Below are 18,596 nucleotides of genomic sequence, written 5' to 3' on the forward strand. Positions count from 1 at the left end.
TGGCTTCCAAAGCTTGGAGCTGTTGCGGCCATGTTTTGCCCTACGAAGAACAACCACCCAGCTATCCTTTCTGGTCTGGTCCGCAGGGAACCGATACAGCTTCTTGGTATCGCCTTTTTGGAAGCGACATCCTGTGGCACAACAACTCTTCACCATGGTCAAAGTTGCACCGTAACAACTCTGCCACGATCTGCCACCGATAAAATGCTAAAAAAAATGCCCCTGTACACCTAACTCTAAAGCTCAATCCAGCCTTGGCCCTATTAGCGCCACTCAGCGTCTGCCGTTTTTTGCCACCCAAACAAACCGTCGGCCGGTCTGTGGCGTCACATGCATATCCCCTATACCCATCCAAATTATGTCAAATGTAGATTAGATTACATCTACATTAGATTAGATTCAAATTCATTGTCAGTGTACAGCACAAATACAGTACAGCGAAAATAACTTTGACAACCAACCAGAAGTGAAAAAAGCACTAAAGTGCAGAGTAAAAAGTAATACTGAGCAATAGGTACAGTGCAATCAGGTCTATATGAGGTGTGTTACTATGCGGGATAATATACATGAGGGACGAGTACGGATATGACTAGCTAAGTATTTACAATAAGGTGCAGTAGAACAAATATTTGCAGACGGTACTAGAATGCTAATTATAAATATAGGATTATAAATATGCAACAGATTGTCAGTATAACCAGATATGAACAGATATGTACAAGCGGAGTAATAGTGGTGAATAAATATATAGGATAGGAATGCAGTAATTATATGCAGATATGGACAGTATATGCAGGTAATACAGGTGTTGTTGTGGTGGGGTTGTTGTGCTGCAGGGATCAGAATGATAAGAGTTCAGGGTGATGACAGGTGTGTTGTGCTGCAGAGTTCAGGGCGATGACGGCAGAGGGAAAAAAGCTTTTCCTCAGTCTACTCGTCTTGACCCGTAGAGTCCGGTATCTCTTCCTAGAAGGAAGAAGAGTAAACAGTCTGTGGTTGGGATGGTAGGAGTCTTTGATGATGCTGCGTGCCTTCTCCCGGCACCGTTTTTGGTTATTCGACTTGAAGGAATGAGGTCGAAATACAAAAAGTCCTGCCTCGCTACAAAAACAGATATGCTCAAACCTCATTGAATAAAGTACATAAGCAGACAAGTATATTCACATATTAAATAAATAAAAGAAACATTTTAAGCATATAATTATACCTACACACCAAATCAATAAAGAAGACATAACTAGACATTTTTGATAAGTGGTGATGAGAAAGGTTTTTATAACTTTATGATCTGATATATTTCTGAGGACTTTGAAATAACAAATGACTTTTGATATATTGCCTAAATAGCTTAATGACCCTTAAAGAACTGTGGAATGCATGCCTGATGTTTTTTCTCTGAATCATGGACAGAGTCGTCTTGACCGTTCAGTACTTGATTGTATCTTACGTTTTGACTAATGCTAGACGCCAGTTTTTGATTACTACTGAACGCTCTGCACAGAGGAAAATAGTTTGCCTAACAAAGAAAAGATACGGTTGAATGAGGTACGACAGTGTATGTCCAAGATTGGAGAAGAATGTTCACAGGAAGGTCACGTGGAGATAAAACCAGCAGGTGCCAGAAGGAGCCACCCGAGAACTCGGCCAAAGATGATCGCCAAGGCCGAAAGACAGGGAGGGAAGACAACAGCCCCCACCCGAGAACTCGGCCAAAGATGATCGCCAAGGCCGAGAGACGTGATGGAAGACAACAGCCCCCTCCACACACACACACACACCAACAGCACCCCACCTACACACCGAATCGCCCATAACCAGCACCACTCCCATAGAAGCCGACTCTCCTTCGAACTTGCCCCACCCCGAAGACTCATCGCCCATCAATCCCGGCCCACAATGTGAATATAAAACTGATCTAACAACCTTGGACTTTGCCTTTTCTGAATGGAGACTTTCCGCTCTTGAAGGGCCCAGCGCTGTATTGTACTTTCCTGAAAACAGAGCTTTTTGAACAAGAATTGTGATTGAACACAACCAATCTGTCTAAGTCTAATTTCTGCTTCAGTGTCTTTGCATTTTTCTAAATCTGAAGAAATCAAACGAGCACGCAGTGAGTAAATTGGATAACAGGTGATTGGCAAAGGCTTTTACAATGAGGCGCAGATAACGCGCTCCCTAAATTGTGGACAGAATCCAACAGACTCAATGGAAGGAAGTGATGTGCCGATAATGCGTTGGGACATCTTCACCACCCTCTGCAATGACTTCCGGTCCGCGGCTGTGCAGTTGCTGTACCAGCCCGTGATGCCATTGGTGAGGATACTTTCTATGGTACACCTGTAGAAGTTCACCAGGATTCGAGGAGATAGGTGGGCTTTCCTCAGTCTCCTCAAGAAGAAGAGACGGTTGTGGGCCTTACTGACCAGTGATGAGGTATTGCGGGACCAGGAGAGGTCATCGGAGATCTGGACATGTAGCTGAGATTCCAACGACATACAGATGCAAGTAAATAGCCTGTATAAGTCTATCCTCGCGGCACGGTGGTCAACTAGTTAGCAAGTTCGCCTGACAGTGCGGGGGCGGGGCAATGCCATACCAGCTCTGCCGAACCCCTGAAGCCGACTCACCGACCCCCTAGGGTTCGATCGAACCCAGGTTAAGAACCACTGTACTAACCCCTAATCATGCCTCCAAAGACAGCAAGTGGGAGCAGTAAAGCCATCCTAAAACAATGCGACAGTGAGCGCCCGGCGCGCTGCGGTTGCGCGATTGGACCAAATTAAGCTCCCTGCGCACTGAGGTCCACTTAAACTTTGGAAAGTACAGGACTTTAAAAATATTTTCTAAATTTCAGCGACGGCTCTGTCACAATAATGCGACCAGCGCGGTGCAGTTGCGCGTTGGGCGGTGCGCTGCAGTTGCGCGATCGGACAAAAATGTGCAAATGAAAAAATGCTTAGAAAAGGCGTTTTTTTTAGTCTTGGAACCGATTAATTTTTTTTCCATTATTTGTAATGAGAAAAATAGATTTGGAATTCGACCGATTCACTTCTCGAACCGCCTTCTGGAACGGATTGTGGTCAAAAACAGAGGTTTGACTGTACTTGAGCTGCGCATTCTCATGACTGGCTGCCCTCAGTGGCCATACTGCAAGCTTCCAATGCAAAGGCGCTCAGCAGTGCTTATCATCCATCGAATAATATAATTAGTCGTCAATTACGTCAGATTGGCTCTAATAATCGACATTTGTACTTTGGGGTATTAATTATCTTGTCATGGGGCGTGATTTTAACACATAACCACACACACACGTGCACTCGCAGATGGAGATGTTGGTCAATAATGGACAGATAATGCATCGTGAAAAATGGTTTGTTGCAGCCATAGTTATCTCCAATTCTCTCCAAATGAACGACCGCATTCACTTCATTTCATTGATGATGCTACGTTGCTTTCCAAGCTAAGGTGAGCCAAGTGCCAAGTACCAAGTCATGCATGGGTGTGCAACTGTGCGTTGAGCGTTAAAGGCGTACAGTGATGCGTCCAGAGGCAGGGCTAATGGGGCTCAGGCATTATTATCCATTAGTGCCTTTTATCAGCAACCTTTGACCTGCTGCACATGCTCAAGTGAGCTTGCTGCAAGAAGCATCGCAACACACGCACGCTACACATTGACATGTGCATTAAGAATAAGTCCTTGCTCTCGCTAATCTCAGCACATGCAGGATAAATCAACATGCAGGCAACAAGTGAAACATCTCAGCGGCGGCACGCACGCACGCAACAGATAAAGAGCGAGACTTCCAAAAGGTCCATTAGAGGCAAGATAAGAACTTCATTCACTAATCATTCACAGACTTTTATGGAGGAAACATTTGAGAGTCACAAATCAACATCAAATAATCCCCCCCCACCGAACCGGTGCCCCCCCTCCTCCTCCCCGCCTTCCTCCCTTTAAGATTAAGGGGGACATTATCCCACACGGCCGTAATTGCTTGTATGAACTACTTTAAAAAGGATTGGATTATATCTGGGCCAGCGTTCAAGGCTTACAACGCACTAACGACGACATGACACAAGTGCGCAGGCGCACACGCCTGACAGGAGCCAAAGAGACCCAAGGGTGATTGCGAGGTCCCGGCTGGCGTTTGGAAGCGGCCGAGACATTTCCAGCAAAGGGCCAATCCCGTCCCGATCCCTCGGCGACGCTCGCAACTGCGTGGCAAAAGTCAAAACAACGCAAAACATGGCACTGAAATTCCACTTTTTGTTCCAGGTGTCGCGTTTGCATTCCGTGCAGTTGTAAGTCCATTGTTGCAACAGGCAGTGACTAGATACAAATGCCCACCGAGCATCAAGCCAGGCCGCCGAGAAGACTGAACATCATCTTCCGAGGTCTGCATGGAGGAGGGGGGGGGGGGCACAGACGCATGGCAAGCTCCACCACTGCCATTGACCAATAAATAAATAAATAAATAAATACTCATCATGAAAAAAAAAAATCATGTCACCTTGTCATTCAGTCAACACAACAATTTCTCCCTCAATATATAACGATGGACCATGCAAACGTGTGTGTATTCATATGTAATTGCTTTTTATCACTGAAGGCTTTGCTAATCTTTCATCACTGTGATGGTACACAATAGTGCACGCACGTGCGCGCACACACAACTATTGGAATGATAATAATGATAATAATGGCCAAAGTAATCTCCGTGCCCAACGTGACTGTGTAGCGTGTGCCTGCATGACAAACCTCACACAGCGTTAGCTTTGCTTGGATTCTTGAGGCCAACTGGCTCAAAATACGACCAGACCAACCAACAGGGCACGTCACTTCCTCCCTGTTGGAAACAATCGATGGATGATGACAACACACTTGAGTTCAGTGCTTCCTCGGGCCGGCTTTAATGTGTGTGTGTGTGTGTGTGTGTGTGTGTGTGTGTGTGTGTGTGTGTGTGTGTGTGTGTGTGTGTGTGTGTGTGCGTGTGTGTGCGTGTGTGTGTGCGTGTGTGCGCGTATGTGTGTGTTCCCCAGAGAGAGCAAGCGCTGCTGGTCATGTGACTTGTGTAAGTAGGTCATGTGATCCCATCATGCGGATTATTAGGGAATCATTGGAAGGATTTGTAGGGATAATTGAGACTGTGGATCATAATTGGAGAAGATTCCACTTTCATCTTGAGCGTTTCAGGATTATAAGACATCTGGACACATGCACCCGCGCGCACACACACTATTATTAGAAGACAGCACTCACTTGTTTGCACTTTCCAACAACAAGAACAAGCAGCAACAGCAGAGTGATGCAGATGCTTGGTCGGAAGCAAGCAAGGCCATTGCTCTTCGCACACTGTCCAACAATCACCAAGAAAGCCTCAACATGTGCAGCGTGCACACCCAAGCCGTCAAGATAACAGCACACCAGTGGAAAGAACGTTATTGGATTGCCGGCAACACGCAATCAAATGAGATTTTGCTTGCGCTCGCTAAAAAGCAAAACTAAGTGGATTAAACAACATGCAACGCAACATGAAGACAGCGGCCGGATTAGTGCTAAGGCGCAGATTACACTCCATTATTCTTATTATTTGATTAATATTATGATCATTACTGTTATTGTTATTTTGGTTCAGACCAATCATCTTGACTAATCTCTGTCTCCAGGCTTAACACACACGCACGCAGACCCAAACACCCATGCAGTGTGTTTCCATGACTTTTGAAATCCCTTTATACTCGAGAAAGATCTGTAACGTCTCATCATGTGTCCAATCAATATTCGTCCAGCGCTTCATCGGGCGTGCCTGTGACACGCATCTTGTTCGTGCTCACCATGAATGGCAGCCGTGAAATTTAAGAACTGTACATAATGTGGAATGTCTTCTGAAAAACAAAATAAATCAAGTGAAACATTTTATTTTCCTTAAAAAATAGAAAAATCGAAGTGTGCTGTGTCACCGGTATTGGCACCCTTTCCCGTGAATCAGTTTGGGAACACATTGTGAGTCAACCACAAGTGAGAATATATTAATCGAAATCGTCTGTGCCCATGAATTAACCAACAAAGGATGACTTTCATGTTTTAAGAAGCCACCTGTTAGAGCTGCTGGGCAAAATCTCTGCGAGTCCACAATGGACAATTTTTGCCAGCTCTGTGTGTGTGTGTGCGTGCGTGCGTGCGTGCGTGCGTGCGTGCGTGCGTGTGTGTGTGTGTGTGTGTGTGCGCGTGTGTGTGCCAGCTCAAGTGTGTGTGTGTGCGTGTGTCGTTGCGGGAAGCTTGGACAGCATTAACAAACTTTTCTTGTGCGTGCGTGCATGTGGGCAACTTTAATCATGTTTCCGCTGCTTGGACATAAAACATATTTGTCAAATCACATGAGCTTGTTGATCAAATCTGCTTTGGTGATTGAAGTGGCAGCAAAGCTGATTTAGGGCCAACTTTAATCAAATCAAAGCAAACTTGGCGTTAGCTTCACCCCCACAAAAAGAAAAAAAAAAAGTTTGCTTTGTTTGACATGGTTGATCGTTTGAATGCAGCGGCCCTAATAAAAAAAAAGCTGTCATCTTACAACAATGAAGACACCATTATCTGGCAAAATCGAATGAGGGAAGAATCAGAAAAAAGCCGCCTCTACCGCATTACACAAAAAGGGTGTATTGTCCCAGGAGCGGAACTTTATTGTTGCTCAAAAGACGTTTTGAGGTCTTTTGCGCAGCCCCAGTTGGCAAAGGTGAATTTGTAATGGCAGCGTCTCATGGGCGGCCTTGGCTTCATGATAGCTTGTTAATTTTATTGTTTTTGCCTGCAGGACGATGCGATTAGTGGCCGAGCCGCCACTCAAATCACTTAATGTGGCCTTATTGAGGGCAGACGGACGGGCGGGCGGACGGGCGCGTGGCCTCCTTTGGCCAAATGACTGTTGATATTTGCTTTTAATTTAAGCAATCCGCCACAAGTCTCATTAACATGCTGGCGGATTAGTGGCCTCAGCCAGAGTTATCTGCCTCTTGATGCTTTTGACGGCGCTAATCCCCGCTAACTTGGATTGAGGGCTACAATGAGATCAAGAGAACCTGGAGAGATGCTTTTGCTCTCTGGCGCCACAATTTCACAAGGAGTAGGAGCTGCCCGCGCAAATTCAACGAGGAGCTGACAATGCCGGCCGACTGGGCCCGGACCGTATCCCGGGCACTATCACTAATCCAAAAATGAATGAGACCTTTTGAGTGGCGACTTGAGACCCGACTGATGAGCCGTGCTTCCATCGCCTGCTGGCTTTGATCGGCTAGCACAAAAAGTGGCTGTGTGAGTGAGTCCGCTCGTTCGGGTCCATCCCAGTTGCAGCATGTGGGCCCGAAGCAAGCGTGCCCACGAGTTTGGCCGTGCATCCACTCATAATCTGTCATGTCCGTGTCACAGGACGCTTTCCTCAGCCACACCCATTTTATCACTGTAATGACTGTCACCTGCTCCCTCTTGTTACCTCATGTATTTAAACCCTGCCCGTGTGTTTCTGCTCCTGTTGTCTTGTCCCGTTGCGCATTTCCCGCCGTCTCATGCGTAGGCTCACGGTCAGTACCTGTTTTTAAGTATCAGTTCCTGGTCCGAGTGGACCTTCTGACCCTGCCCGCTGTCCGTGAGCCACTGCCTGCCCCGTCTGTATCTCTGTTCGCCCACCTCCCTTCCCTTCAATAAACCCTGGTCCAAGCTGCATTTGGTCACCTTGCTCAAATCATTCCATGACAGATTCACATTCTCATGTTGCTTTCACGTCAAGACCAATTCATTTCTCGAGCCCTTCATCGCAAACACGTCTCAAAGGGCTTTGCATGGCAACAGTCGATTGATAATTTGATTGTCCAAGCTGAAAGAAGGGTTCGCCATTTAGACCTTTGAACCAGCGCGAACCGAGTATGAGAAGTAAAAAAAATCCACTTCCTGTCAGTTCCGTCAGGGTGCCACCAGTGTGTGGCTTTGTGTTGGGCATGAGCAAAACGCTAATTCGCGGCACAAAACGGCGCACGCGTCGCCAAGGAAAAGGCTGGAAAAGCCGAAGTCAGGTCAAGTCCAGGTGGCTCATTAGCGGCCATTAGGCCGCGGCCATTAGCCCGTTGGTGTTTGTCTGCGGCAGAGATTAGCGAGGTGTATGTAAATACGGTGGCCAGGAGGCGGGCTCCCACTCTTTAATTGAAAAAGTTTAATCCTTCAAATCCTATACTTGTTTACCTCCTAAATGAGGTTAATCTTGTGTGTGCATTTGCATAAATGTGCATTTATGCATAATTAGTGGGACGCTCCGAGCCTCCGTGTGCGCGCCAGGGACACAAGGGGGAGGGGCATGCCCCCACAGACGCGTGTCCATTCACTTGTTAAATTGTTGCCGATGACAGCAAAGCCGCAGGGCAGCAACACAACGCGCCCGCCTGTTGCGCACAGCTCCTTATCGCGCTCGTCTGAATTTAGTGAGACTAGCTGATGATCAAAGTCCAGCATAATTTTCAAGAGAGATGTTCGGAGTGCGACGGGGGCCATATCCGCTGCTTCACCATCGGCCGGCTCCACCTCATTCCTGCAAACAGCACGGATGGAAAAGCGCGGCAGAAGCCGGCGCGTGAATCGGCTTGCCACTCCGCACAACTCCTAACGAGGCCAAAGTTCCAATCGCAAGCACAGTGGCAACACGCTGCGCGCGAGTCGCCAGAGGTGCCCATTGCACCAACAGGAGACCGGTCACCAGAGGTGCCCATGGCACCAATGAGGGAACCATAACCGCTCACCTCACAGCAAAATACTATACACCATATTGGCTCGAATATAAGACGACCCTGATTATGAGACGACCCCCTCTTTTTCAAGACTCAAGTTTGAAAAAAGACTTTTTGAACACCAAATTAAATTTTTATACAGAAAATTATTACATCTGAAACAAATGATTATAACAATATATTCGAGAGAAAAATCATGCTATTATGCCTCATTTAAATCATGCAAAAACTGTCTATCACGTCTTAATATCTGAACATTTAAATATGTAAACTAAATTGCAATCACATTTGTAAATGAATGGCTTCTGCTTTTTGAAATGTAAATAAATACTGTGATAAAACAACAAAATTACAATAACTGCATTAACCATCAAAGTAAAGTCAAACTGTAACTGTAGTCTTGAAACAAATCTGAATAAGGAAAAAATTGCAATAAAATGATGCAAACTGCTACCGCTATTGTTGGGGAGCCTGAGGACTGTATAGGGGGTTGGCTCGCGTGGTTATGCTCTTTTTGCCCCCGGGTGTCGGTCAGAACACAGGAGGGAAGACGTGGTTCAGTTTTGATTGCTTTACTGAATTATTGGCAAAAAAGTCACAGGCACTGTGGCTCATAGGTGCATGCAGGCAAACTGGCAAAAGGGTAAATGTGCTTCTTGTGTGTGTGATTATTGCATGAAGCGTGTGAAGGGTGTGTGTGTGTGTTTGTGTGTGTGTGTGTGTGTGTGTGTGTGGTTCTGCAACAGACAGAAATACAGCACGTAAGTCAATGCTCAACTTCTGACGTCACACAACACTAGTAGACGGCACACATTACACAACTAACTGCGCGTAACGGTTCCGCTATACAAAATAACCATAAATTAAATACAGTGATCCCTCTTTACTTCGCGTTTCGTTCATTGCGGCTTTTTTTCCAAATTAAAAAAACATTTAAAAGTCAAAATAAAACTTCTACATCGAGGAAATGTGTCTAACATTTAGGACAATGTGTCAAATGTTCATTTACATTCCTTCAGAAGTCCGTTTTCGCGTTAGCACGATCGCGAATTAGCATCTTTCCGCTAACTCGTTAGCCTGCCCAGTACTTCTTGTTGGTGACCGTACTTCGCGGATTTCATTTATCGCAGGTGGTTTTTGGAACCAATTATCCGCGATAAATGAGGGATTACTGTACTCTCGGCAACACACCAAACATAAGTCATCGAGACAACAAAATACATTTGCTGGCGACCGTTAGTCGCCGTGCCGCTGCGTAACGGCTGCTCGTACGATGCGAGGCAAATTTAAAGGAGCGAGCCGGAGCTGTCAATCAAACTGTGCACACACGAAGCAAACCGCGATCAGACAAACGGCACAACAGTGGACAGTAGTAACAATGAAATGTATATACTCACTTTGTGTCAAAGACGCACATGATCACAGCAACATACTCAGTCATACCAGCAACCTTTAAATTACCACTAGTCACAAGTGAATGGGTATAATGTCTAGACCCCGAATATAAGACAACCCTCACTTTTTCAGTCTTATTTCAATGCAAAAAACATCGTCTTATATTGCGGCCAATACGGTACTATATATATAAATACCCTGCTGGCCGTACAAGAGGCCAATTCAGACAAGCGTGCTTAACAAAACTGGCATGCTAACATCTCATCCCAGAACCTTGGCCCGTCGGGCTGATGGTGTACCGCGCCATGCTGCAAAACAAAAAGGTCCTCTTTATGGCTTTTGCCTTTGAAGGGTTCTGTAGGCTCTTCTCTCCCATTGTCAAACACGACACGACTGACAAACACGACCGAAGACGTAAAAAGGGGACTCCGAGGCTTCAAGCAGTGTCAACGTTGGAGTGAAAGGGAACTTTGATGTTTTTTTTCTAAGGCAACGGCAATTTATCGGAGCCAACGGATGGCCCAAAGCTGGCCACTCCGCAGCAGGTAGACAAATAGGGCTGCCCTGAGGCGGGCCAAAGGTCGATGGGATGAAAAAATGAAATCAAAGATTTAATCTGAAGATTATTCCATCAATCTGCTTGGCGGTGGTCGTCTTCTCCAAATAACGGTAGTAATCCCACACGTTAACATTGTGACTTTATGTTTTTATTACGTCCACGCTTGGCGACAATGACGACCTCAGTGTCAATGGTGCAAACAGCGTCTTTATGCAAAGATCCAATAACTACGTTCATTACAGAGAAGATATGGGCAGAGTGTCAAAGCAGCACCGAAGTCCGAGAGCGCAAAGGCCCAAACCGGATGCTGTTGAGGAGCTCCACAACGTCAAAAGGCTCGAGTAACAAGTCACAAACTTTTGTCGCGGTCTCAAATCCCTTGGTCTCGCCCACTGTCATTTCTACGCCGACTTTGAGGGAGGAGCCGAAATGAAGGCATTGCAAACAAGCACGTTAACCCTTTTTTTTTTTTACACCTTTAACCCTTTTGCACACGTTGCGGCACAAGGAGGAAGCGCGGGAGCGAGTGCCAACAAGTGAGCCAAGATGCAAGTCAACAAAACAACCAAGACCAAATGATGGCACAAAAATATACATGTCCCAAGTGCAGGGCCCGCTGGTCTGAAAGTCTGCCACTATGTGTCGGATTGTTGCAACGTAGCGCCAACTAAGGAGGACATACTTTTGATCAGATTTGAGTTGCTTTGAATATCGCCGGCCGACGTTGTCAGCCCGATGCCACACCTGGTATCGATGCTGATCCGTCCCGCCAACCTGCTCGCTACTGACTGGCCGGGCTGGTCACTGTAGGCTTTTGTGTGAAAAACAAAAAAACCTTCACAACTTCAATCCAGACTTTACTGGATGCCAAATGCCCTGCTTTAATCCGGTTTGTGTGTGCGCGTGTGCCTGTGTGTGTATCATGAATGTGTGTATATGAATGGTTTTAAAAAGTAATTATAGTCAATCTTCTTATGAGATAATTAAAGCAAAATGAAGCTTGTTTTTATTTTTGCTTTAATCTTTGCTTTTTCTGTTGTGGAATACACTTAACTGACAACCGCCTCACAAAACACACCTCATCCTCTGCTGTCTTTTGTGTCTCCTGATGTATTCACTTTGATGTCCTGCCAAAATAGGGTCCGCTTCAGCAGTGTATCAATGGCGCCAGATTGAAACAAGTTTGGTCGCAATGCCAGTCTCTGTGAACCTGCTGTAAGGGTCTCCGTATGGTCAAGTCAGATTTGTTTTTGCCACACTGATACTTGTACTAAATGATAATTCCTCTATGAAATGGGATGTAAAAAAGTGATAATAGTTGCACTTTATGTGTGTGCGCACGCGTGCACACACGTGTGTGTATGTGTGTGTGTGTGTGTGTGGGATGAAAATGAAAAAGTCTTAGTGTGTGGCAAGCAACAGCAGCAGCAGTTGCAGCAGTTGCAGCAGTTGCTGCAGCAGCAGTTGCTGCAGCAGCAGCAGCAGCAGCAGCAGCAGCAGCACAAATAATCCTGATCGGATTGAAAAATTCAAATTGGTGCAATTAATCCTCCCAGATTGACACGAGACATCAGCGCCCACCCCCCAGACCACCACCTCCCTCCCACCCACACCCGGGGCCAGCTGGCCTCCCATTGGCCGCCGGCTTGATCCCCTGCACAGCCAAAGGTTCATAAATGAGGCGTGTTGAGCGGGCGGGTCTCGTTCGGTGCCCGTCTGTCTTTGTCGTCGCCACCTTCGGCCCGGCGCTCTTCGGCGGCCTTTGGCGATGTCGGAAGTGATGCAGGACAAGTCCAAAGTCAAGTTGTTGCCTCCCGCATTTCCCGACAAGTCCCAGCTTCAAAGTTCAGGCTTGCGGTCCAAGGGCTTCGCCATCACGGACCTCCTGGGCCTCGAGTCCGCATCTGCGTCGTCCGGGGGTGGCGAGGCTCAGAGTGGCGCTGGCTTGGGGCTGGGCCAGACCCTGGGCAGCGCCTTTTCTTTCCCAGGGGCTTCCCTCCCGCTGGGTCTGGGCTTCCTGTGCAGTCTGGCGGCTCAGCGGCCGCCCGGGCCCACTGGAGGACCTCCCTGCTTCTTGCCAGGTCACTTGCCGCTCCTGCAGAGACCCGACGGCCATTTCGTGCACAGCGCCGACCCCCACAGGGATACCTTCTCCGGTACGGCAAGCGCCCACCAGCCTGTTTTCTCCACCTTGGCTGTGACATTGTTGTTTGATGGCCATTTTGCTGCTTGCTCTGTTGTCAGATGATGAGATTCTGTCCGACCACGAGTCCAAAAGTTGTTCGGCTTCTCAGAAGAGGAAGAAGCGGCGCCACAGGTGACTACCAAACTTCTGCAAGTCTTGTTTCTATTACAGCCAACAGAAGTGGTGCATGGCGAGAGGTTCCTAATCCTCATTTCCCACCCAAATTACTTAAAAGTTCAGTTGACAAACTTTAAAATGAACTAGAGCTCGAACAAAAATGCTCGTGTCTGTCTGTACACTGCCATGCTAGTAGACGGCTGCAACGTTCGTCTGGCGAGCTCATCTTGTTGCTTGAGGAATAAAAAAAAAAAAAGGTGACGCAGCAATACAACAGAAGGCTGAGGTTGGAAGCACATTTGAGCCAAACTCCCCCTCTGGTCTTCGGATCGCTGTAAACCGGCACTAGGCCAGTTTGCGAGGGTCTTCTTCCGTCGGCCTTGAGCACCCGCTGTCCCGCTGTGCCTCGGCGCTTGTGACCCTAACTTTGCCCCCCCCCCGCCTCCTAGGACCGTCTTCACGTCCCACCAGCTGGAAGAACTGGAGAAAGCCTTCCACGAGGCCCACTACCCCGACGTCTACGCTCGAGAGATGCTCGCCGTCAAGACGGAGCTGCCCGAGGACCGCATTCAGGTGACACGCATTTCAGAAACCATTTGAATGTTATTGCAACATTTAAGGCGCCACAAATAGCTGGCATTGGCCTGTGCAAATTTGGCCCATTTATGGCTCGTTGTCCACAAATGCAAAAGTGGTCAGTCCGCTTGTGTTTGCGAGTGTGTGTGTTGTTATGAGGACTGATTGCTCCATGGCAAGACAGTTGTGAGGCTGTTTTGGGGAGCAGTTGCAAGGACTGCGCCCAATACGTGACATCATGGCTGGCGTCTGAGGACTGAAGGCTTGATGACGTGCCTGCGTTGTGACCTCGCGTGTGATTTTGTGTGCCGCAGGTGTGGTTCCAGAACCGGCGCGCCAAGTGGCGCAAGCGTGAGAAGTGCTGGGGCCGCAGCAGCGTGATGGCCGAGTACGGCCTCTACGGGGCCATGGTGCGTCACTCTATCCCGCTCCCTGAGTCCATCCTCAACTCGGCTAAGAATGGCATGATGAGCTCCTGCGCCCCCTGGCTGCTCGGTGAGCCGCATGCACGTCAGTGCCACGCGCACGCACCACACGCACCACACGCACCACACGCACCACACGCACCACACGCACCACACGCACCACACGCACCACACGCACCACACGCACCACACGCAGGCACGTAGGCACGCAGCCGCACAGGCGCACAGGCTCCTCTGCCCAATCATTGGACAGCTTTGACATCTCCCCACAATGATGCACCCAACTTGGGGCTTTTTTTCCTTCTATGTACGGCAGCACAATTTCAAGCACAGACACTTGATGTGCTCGATGATGCCGACCAGTTTGATTAGCTGCACGCTCCAGTATTTTAGTGGCCTTGCTTCTTGAATTTCACGCCGGGCCTCCCCAAACAGTAGCAAGACATGTTTCCTGGGCAACAACCAAAATCAGGTCTTCTGGCACTGTAGGGGCACAGGCGCCGGTTTGAACCGTCCGGAGTCACCCACATGAACAAAAAAAATGAAGAAAACAAAGCATTCCAATGACTTTTGTCCAATGTGAGCCCTGCCTCCCTGCTGCAGCACACCCGATTCAAATGATCAGATCATCAAGGTCTGTGGGAGCCCCACAACCATCCTGATCCTTCCTTTGAATTGGGGCTTGTCGCGGCTGGGAAATGGCAAAATCCTCCGGAACGGAATGTTTGACAGACGTGGAGAGTTAACATTCATGTTGGTTTGAAGCCAATTCAGTTGCTATGTGGAGGCGCTTGCACCATTTTCCCTTCCCGTGTTACCAGGCTGAGCAAGACACGGACAGCGCTGAACTCTCGCTGCCTTCACAGACAAAACTTATTAGCAGGCGTCCAATCAAGTATTGTTGTCGTCCACGAAAACGTGGAAATCAATCAACGGAGCTTGCGGTGTGCTTGTCTTGTCAGGAATGCACAGGAAGTCTCTGGAAATGTCATCCAAAAAGACCACCGCATCCCATCCTGACCGATTGGACTCAATGCGCACTTCCGACGCCTGCTGCCACACCCCTGATGTGGAGGAGGCGGAGCCTGAGGCCGCTGGGCACCGGAAGGAAGACAAGGAGAATGCAGAGGGGGAGGAGGATGAGGAGGAGGAGGAGGAGGAAGAGGAGGCCATGGATTTGTCTAGCTCCTCCAAACAGCAGCAGCTGCTGCAGAGCGAGATCGGCGCCCAACAGCTGTGCTGAGGCCGCAGCGCCGCCGCCGCATTACATTATTCAGCCAGCTGCCGCCATCTTGTAAACATGACAACAACCACCTGAGTGCCACACGACGCATCCTGTTGCCGTGGTGACAGCCCAGCGAGACGTCCGTTACCGGTGACAAGTTCGCAGAGGCGCAATCTGTTCCCGTGGCGACAACTCACCCGTGACGTCCCCCGTCACCATGACAACAGCACGCGGAGCCCCCCACCCCCGTTAGCGCAGCGACCACACATCCGGCACATCCTCTGTCACCATGGCAACAAGCGCGCCGCGCACCTCTGTGTAACTGTGACGGCAATTCAGCCGCCGCAATTCGTCATCAAAGACGATGCGACGTTTGCACATTCGGCTGGAGCGCGCCGGCAGGCAAAGGCTACCGGCTAATTGCTAAATGCTAAGTGCGAAGTCTGAGCACAAAAGTGACGTTAGCGTAGTTAATGGTGTGCAAAATGCGTCACTTGTTGACTTGCGATCGTTCCTTAGGGCTGCGAATGGATGATAAATATGTAAATGATGGGCTGATTGCCTTAGTCTTGTCCTTTCTGGTCTTCGTGTCACATTTCTCTTTTGTTCCACATTGAAATATATTGAATATCAACGTTTTTACTGTTGGACAGCAGCAGCTGCACAATAAAACAAATATTTTTGGACTCCTCGTTCATTCATGCAGAATCGTGCGGCAACAAAGCACAAAGGGGGAGGGGCAAAGAAAGGTTCGGGAACCTTTTTGGCGGACAGAGCCATAAATGCCCATTTTTTAAAAATAATTTCCCGTGAGAGCCATACCATTTAAAAAACCGATAGGCTAAATACAATTAAATGCATGTATTTTGATTAAGACCAACGATTTTTTTGAGTGTACTAATGTATTCTTTTTAATAACGAGCCTAGGAAAAAAAACTCACCATTAATGAGACTTCTGGGGCTGCATCGTTTTGCTGATGGCTTTGTCGTCCGGTTGATATGCGGTGAGGTTGCGCTTCATGCAGGCGTTGAGGCTCTCATCAGTCATAATGGCCCGATCGTGAACGGTTCTTGCTGACAGAGGCATGTCTTTTATCCGTTTGAGTATCTTTTCTTTATCCGTGAAGTCGTCAAAAAGTTCATTAGCCACATCAAGCATAAATGTTGAAATACTCGCCATCAGTGAATGGCTTTCCGTTCCTCACAATTGCTAATGCACCAGCAAAACTAGCTGAATTAAAGTCACCTTGTCTAGTTGCTGTTGACTAGCTTGCACCTTCCTCTGGAGCTCTTCACACGCTTTCTTTATGCTGTCCCCAGCTGGGTATTTGGTTGCAAATGTAGCATGTCGTGTCTCAAAGTGGCACCTGATATTGGAGCGTTTCATTGATGCAATTTTGTCATTGTATATGAGGCACGTAGCAGAGCCTCTTCTCTCCACAAATGCAAATTCTTCGGTGCACTCACTCTGAAATGTTCGGTAATCGTCATCTTTTTTGCTCTTCACCATCTTTCTTGCTTGCCTGGCACACACCAGCCAGCTAGCTGAAATTTTAAATTAAATGGATGGAATTTTACCTCTCACGACCCCGTAGAGATTGTCCAATAAAAATCGCGCTTTTTTTGTCCGACCTGGCATACACCGAAGGGCAGCTAGGATTGGCTGATATGACGCAACTGTTGATTTCAGCGGTAGAAAATAGATGGAATGGATTGCAAACGTGATCATATATTTTTATATTTTGAAAGCTAATTTAACGTTTTGATTTCAGTAGGTTGAAGAAATGCGGTCGAAATACAAAAAGTCCTGCCTAGCTACAAAAACAGATATGCTCAAACCTCATTGAATAAAGTACATAAGCAACAAGTATATTCTCATATTAAATCAATAAAAGAAACATTTTAAGCATAAAATTATACCTACGCAGCAAATCAATAAAGAAGACATAACTAGACATTTTTGATAGGTGGTAATGACAAAGGTTTTTATAACTTTATGATCTGATATGTATTTCTGCGCACTTTGAAATGACAAATGTTTTTTGATATATTGCCTGAATAGCTTAATGACCCTTAACTGAACTGTTTAATGCATGCCTGATGATTTTCTAAATCATGGACACTGCCAAAGTCGTCCAAAAATGTTCAGTACTTGATTATATTTTATGTTTTGATTAATGCTAGACGCCAGTTTTGGATTGCTACTGAACAGTGGGCGAAGTGGATGTATGTGCAAAATGGTTTACAGGAAGGACACTTGGAGATAAAACCGGTAGAGGTGTCAGAGGAAGAGCGGCAGGAGAAAAACAACCAAGAACCCGGCCAAATTCATCTGTATATGTGGTGAACTGTCCTCGATGCTCAGCTGGTCTTCAAAAGCACTTGGTGGAAGGTGACTGGCTCAGAGAAGGAAAACTTCAGTGACACAGGCTGATTGGGAAAAGATTTTATTCCACCGATGTCAGAATGAAGTGCCTCACACCCAAAGAAAATTAGTTGAGTGACCCGCTTTATACCTGGCGACTCTTGACCTCATCACTTTGCCTAACAGCTGTGGGTTGGCCCCCAGCTCGCTTGTTCGTTCTGCAGCCCCTATATGGTCACCTTCTCGTTCTTTTCTGGTCATGAACAACTGCCCGTTCTATATTCTGTCGTTGGTAACTATCCATCCATCCTCTTCCGCTTATCCGGGATCGGGTCGTGGGGGCATCAGCTTTAGGAGGGACTCCCAGACTTCCCTCTCCCCAGCCACTTCATCCAGTTCATCCCGGGGGATCCCAAGGCGTTCCCAGGCCCGCCGAGAGACATAGTCTCTCCAGTGCATCCTGGGTTGGCCGCGAGGTCTCCTATCGGTGGGACATGTCCGGAACACCTCCCCAGGGAGGCGTCCAGGAGGCATCCTGATGAGATGCCCAAGCCACCTCATCTGGCTCCTCTCAACGTGGCTCTACTCTGAGTCCCTCTCGGATGACCGAGCTTCTCACCTTATCTCTAAGGGAGAGCCCGGACACCCTGCGGAGTAAACTCATTTCGGCGGCTTGTATCCAGGATCTCATCCCCGATCTAGAGAGGGCATTCCACCCTTTTCCGACCGAGGACCATGACCTCGGATTTGGAGGTGCTGACCCTCATCCCGACCACTTCACATTCGGCTGCGAACCGCCCCAGTGAGAGCTGGAGATCACGGCTTGAAGAAGCCAACATCACCACGTCGTCTGCAAAAAGCAGAGACGCAATGCTGAGGTCCCCAAACCGGACACCCTTAACGCCTCAGCTGCGCCTAGAAATTCTGTCCATAAAAGTTATAAACAGAATCCGTGACAAAGGGCAGCCTTGGTGAAGTCC

The 18,596-nt window shown here is 47.7% G+C and overlaps 1 protein-coding gene and 1 long non-coding RNA gene across 3 annotated transcripts; one reads left to right on the top strand and one right to left on the bottom strand.

Moving 5' to 3' along the window:
• Nucleotides 1–384: 384 nt before the first annotated feature.
• LOC125978178 (uncharacterized) lies at nucleotides 385–17,184 on the bottom strand. Its single transcript, XR_007484918.2, has 2 exons — nucleotides 16,193–17,184; nucleotides 385–966 (listed from the first exon to the last, which is right to left on the bottom strand). It is a non-coding gene; the product is annotated as an uncharacterized lncRNA (long non-coding RNA).
• Nucleotides 12,405–15,937, top strand: vsx1 (visual system homeobox 1 homolog, chx10-like). 2 transcript variants are annotated; one of them, XM_049735295.2, is made up of 5 exons: nucleotides 12,405–12,879; nucleotides 12,968–13,040; nucleotides 13,475–13,598; nucleotides 13,916–14,111; nucleotides 14,989–15,937. In XM_049735295.2, the coding sequence occupies exons 1-5, from the start codon at nucleotides 12,492–12,494 to the stop codon at nucleotides 15,267–15,269; spliced, it is 1,062 nt and encodes a 353-aa protein (XP_049591252.1). In that variant the 5' UTR covers nucleotides 12,405–12,491; the 3' UTR covers nucleotides 15,270–15,937. The 2 variants fall into 2 exon arrangements, with proteins under 2 accessions (XP_049591252.1, XP_068508673.1); XM_068652572.1 differs by having other exon boundaries at nucleotides 13,916–14,096.
• Nucleotides 17,185–18,596: the final 1,412 nt, after the last annotated feature.

The sequence above is a fragment of the Syngnathus scovelli genome, chromosome 12 (assembly GCF_024217435.2).
Source record: "Syngnathus scovelli strain Florida chromosome 12, RoL_Ssco_1.2, whole genome shotgun sequence".
NCBI classification, from domain to species: Eukaryota; Metazoa; Chordata; class Actinopteri; order Syngnathiformes; family Syngnathidae; genus Syngnathus; species Syngnathus scovelli.

Bases quoted from the DNA above. Each gene is read 5' to 3' on its own strand.
- vsx1 (XM_049735295.2), top strand. From the start codon at position 12,492: ATGTCGGAAGTGATGCAGGACAAGTCCAAAGTCAAGTTGTTGCCTCCC. The intron at 13,041-13,474 runs GTGACTACCAAA...CCCGCCTCCTAG, and splicing joins AGGAAGAAGCGGCGCCACAG to GACCGTCTTCACGTCCCACC. The intron at 14,112-14,988 runs GTCAGTGCCACG...TTGTCTTGTCAG, and splicing joins GCTCGGTGAGCCGCATGCAC to GAATGCACAGGAAGTCTCTG.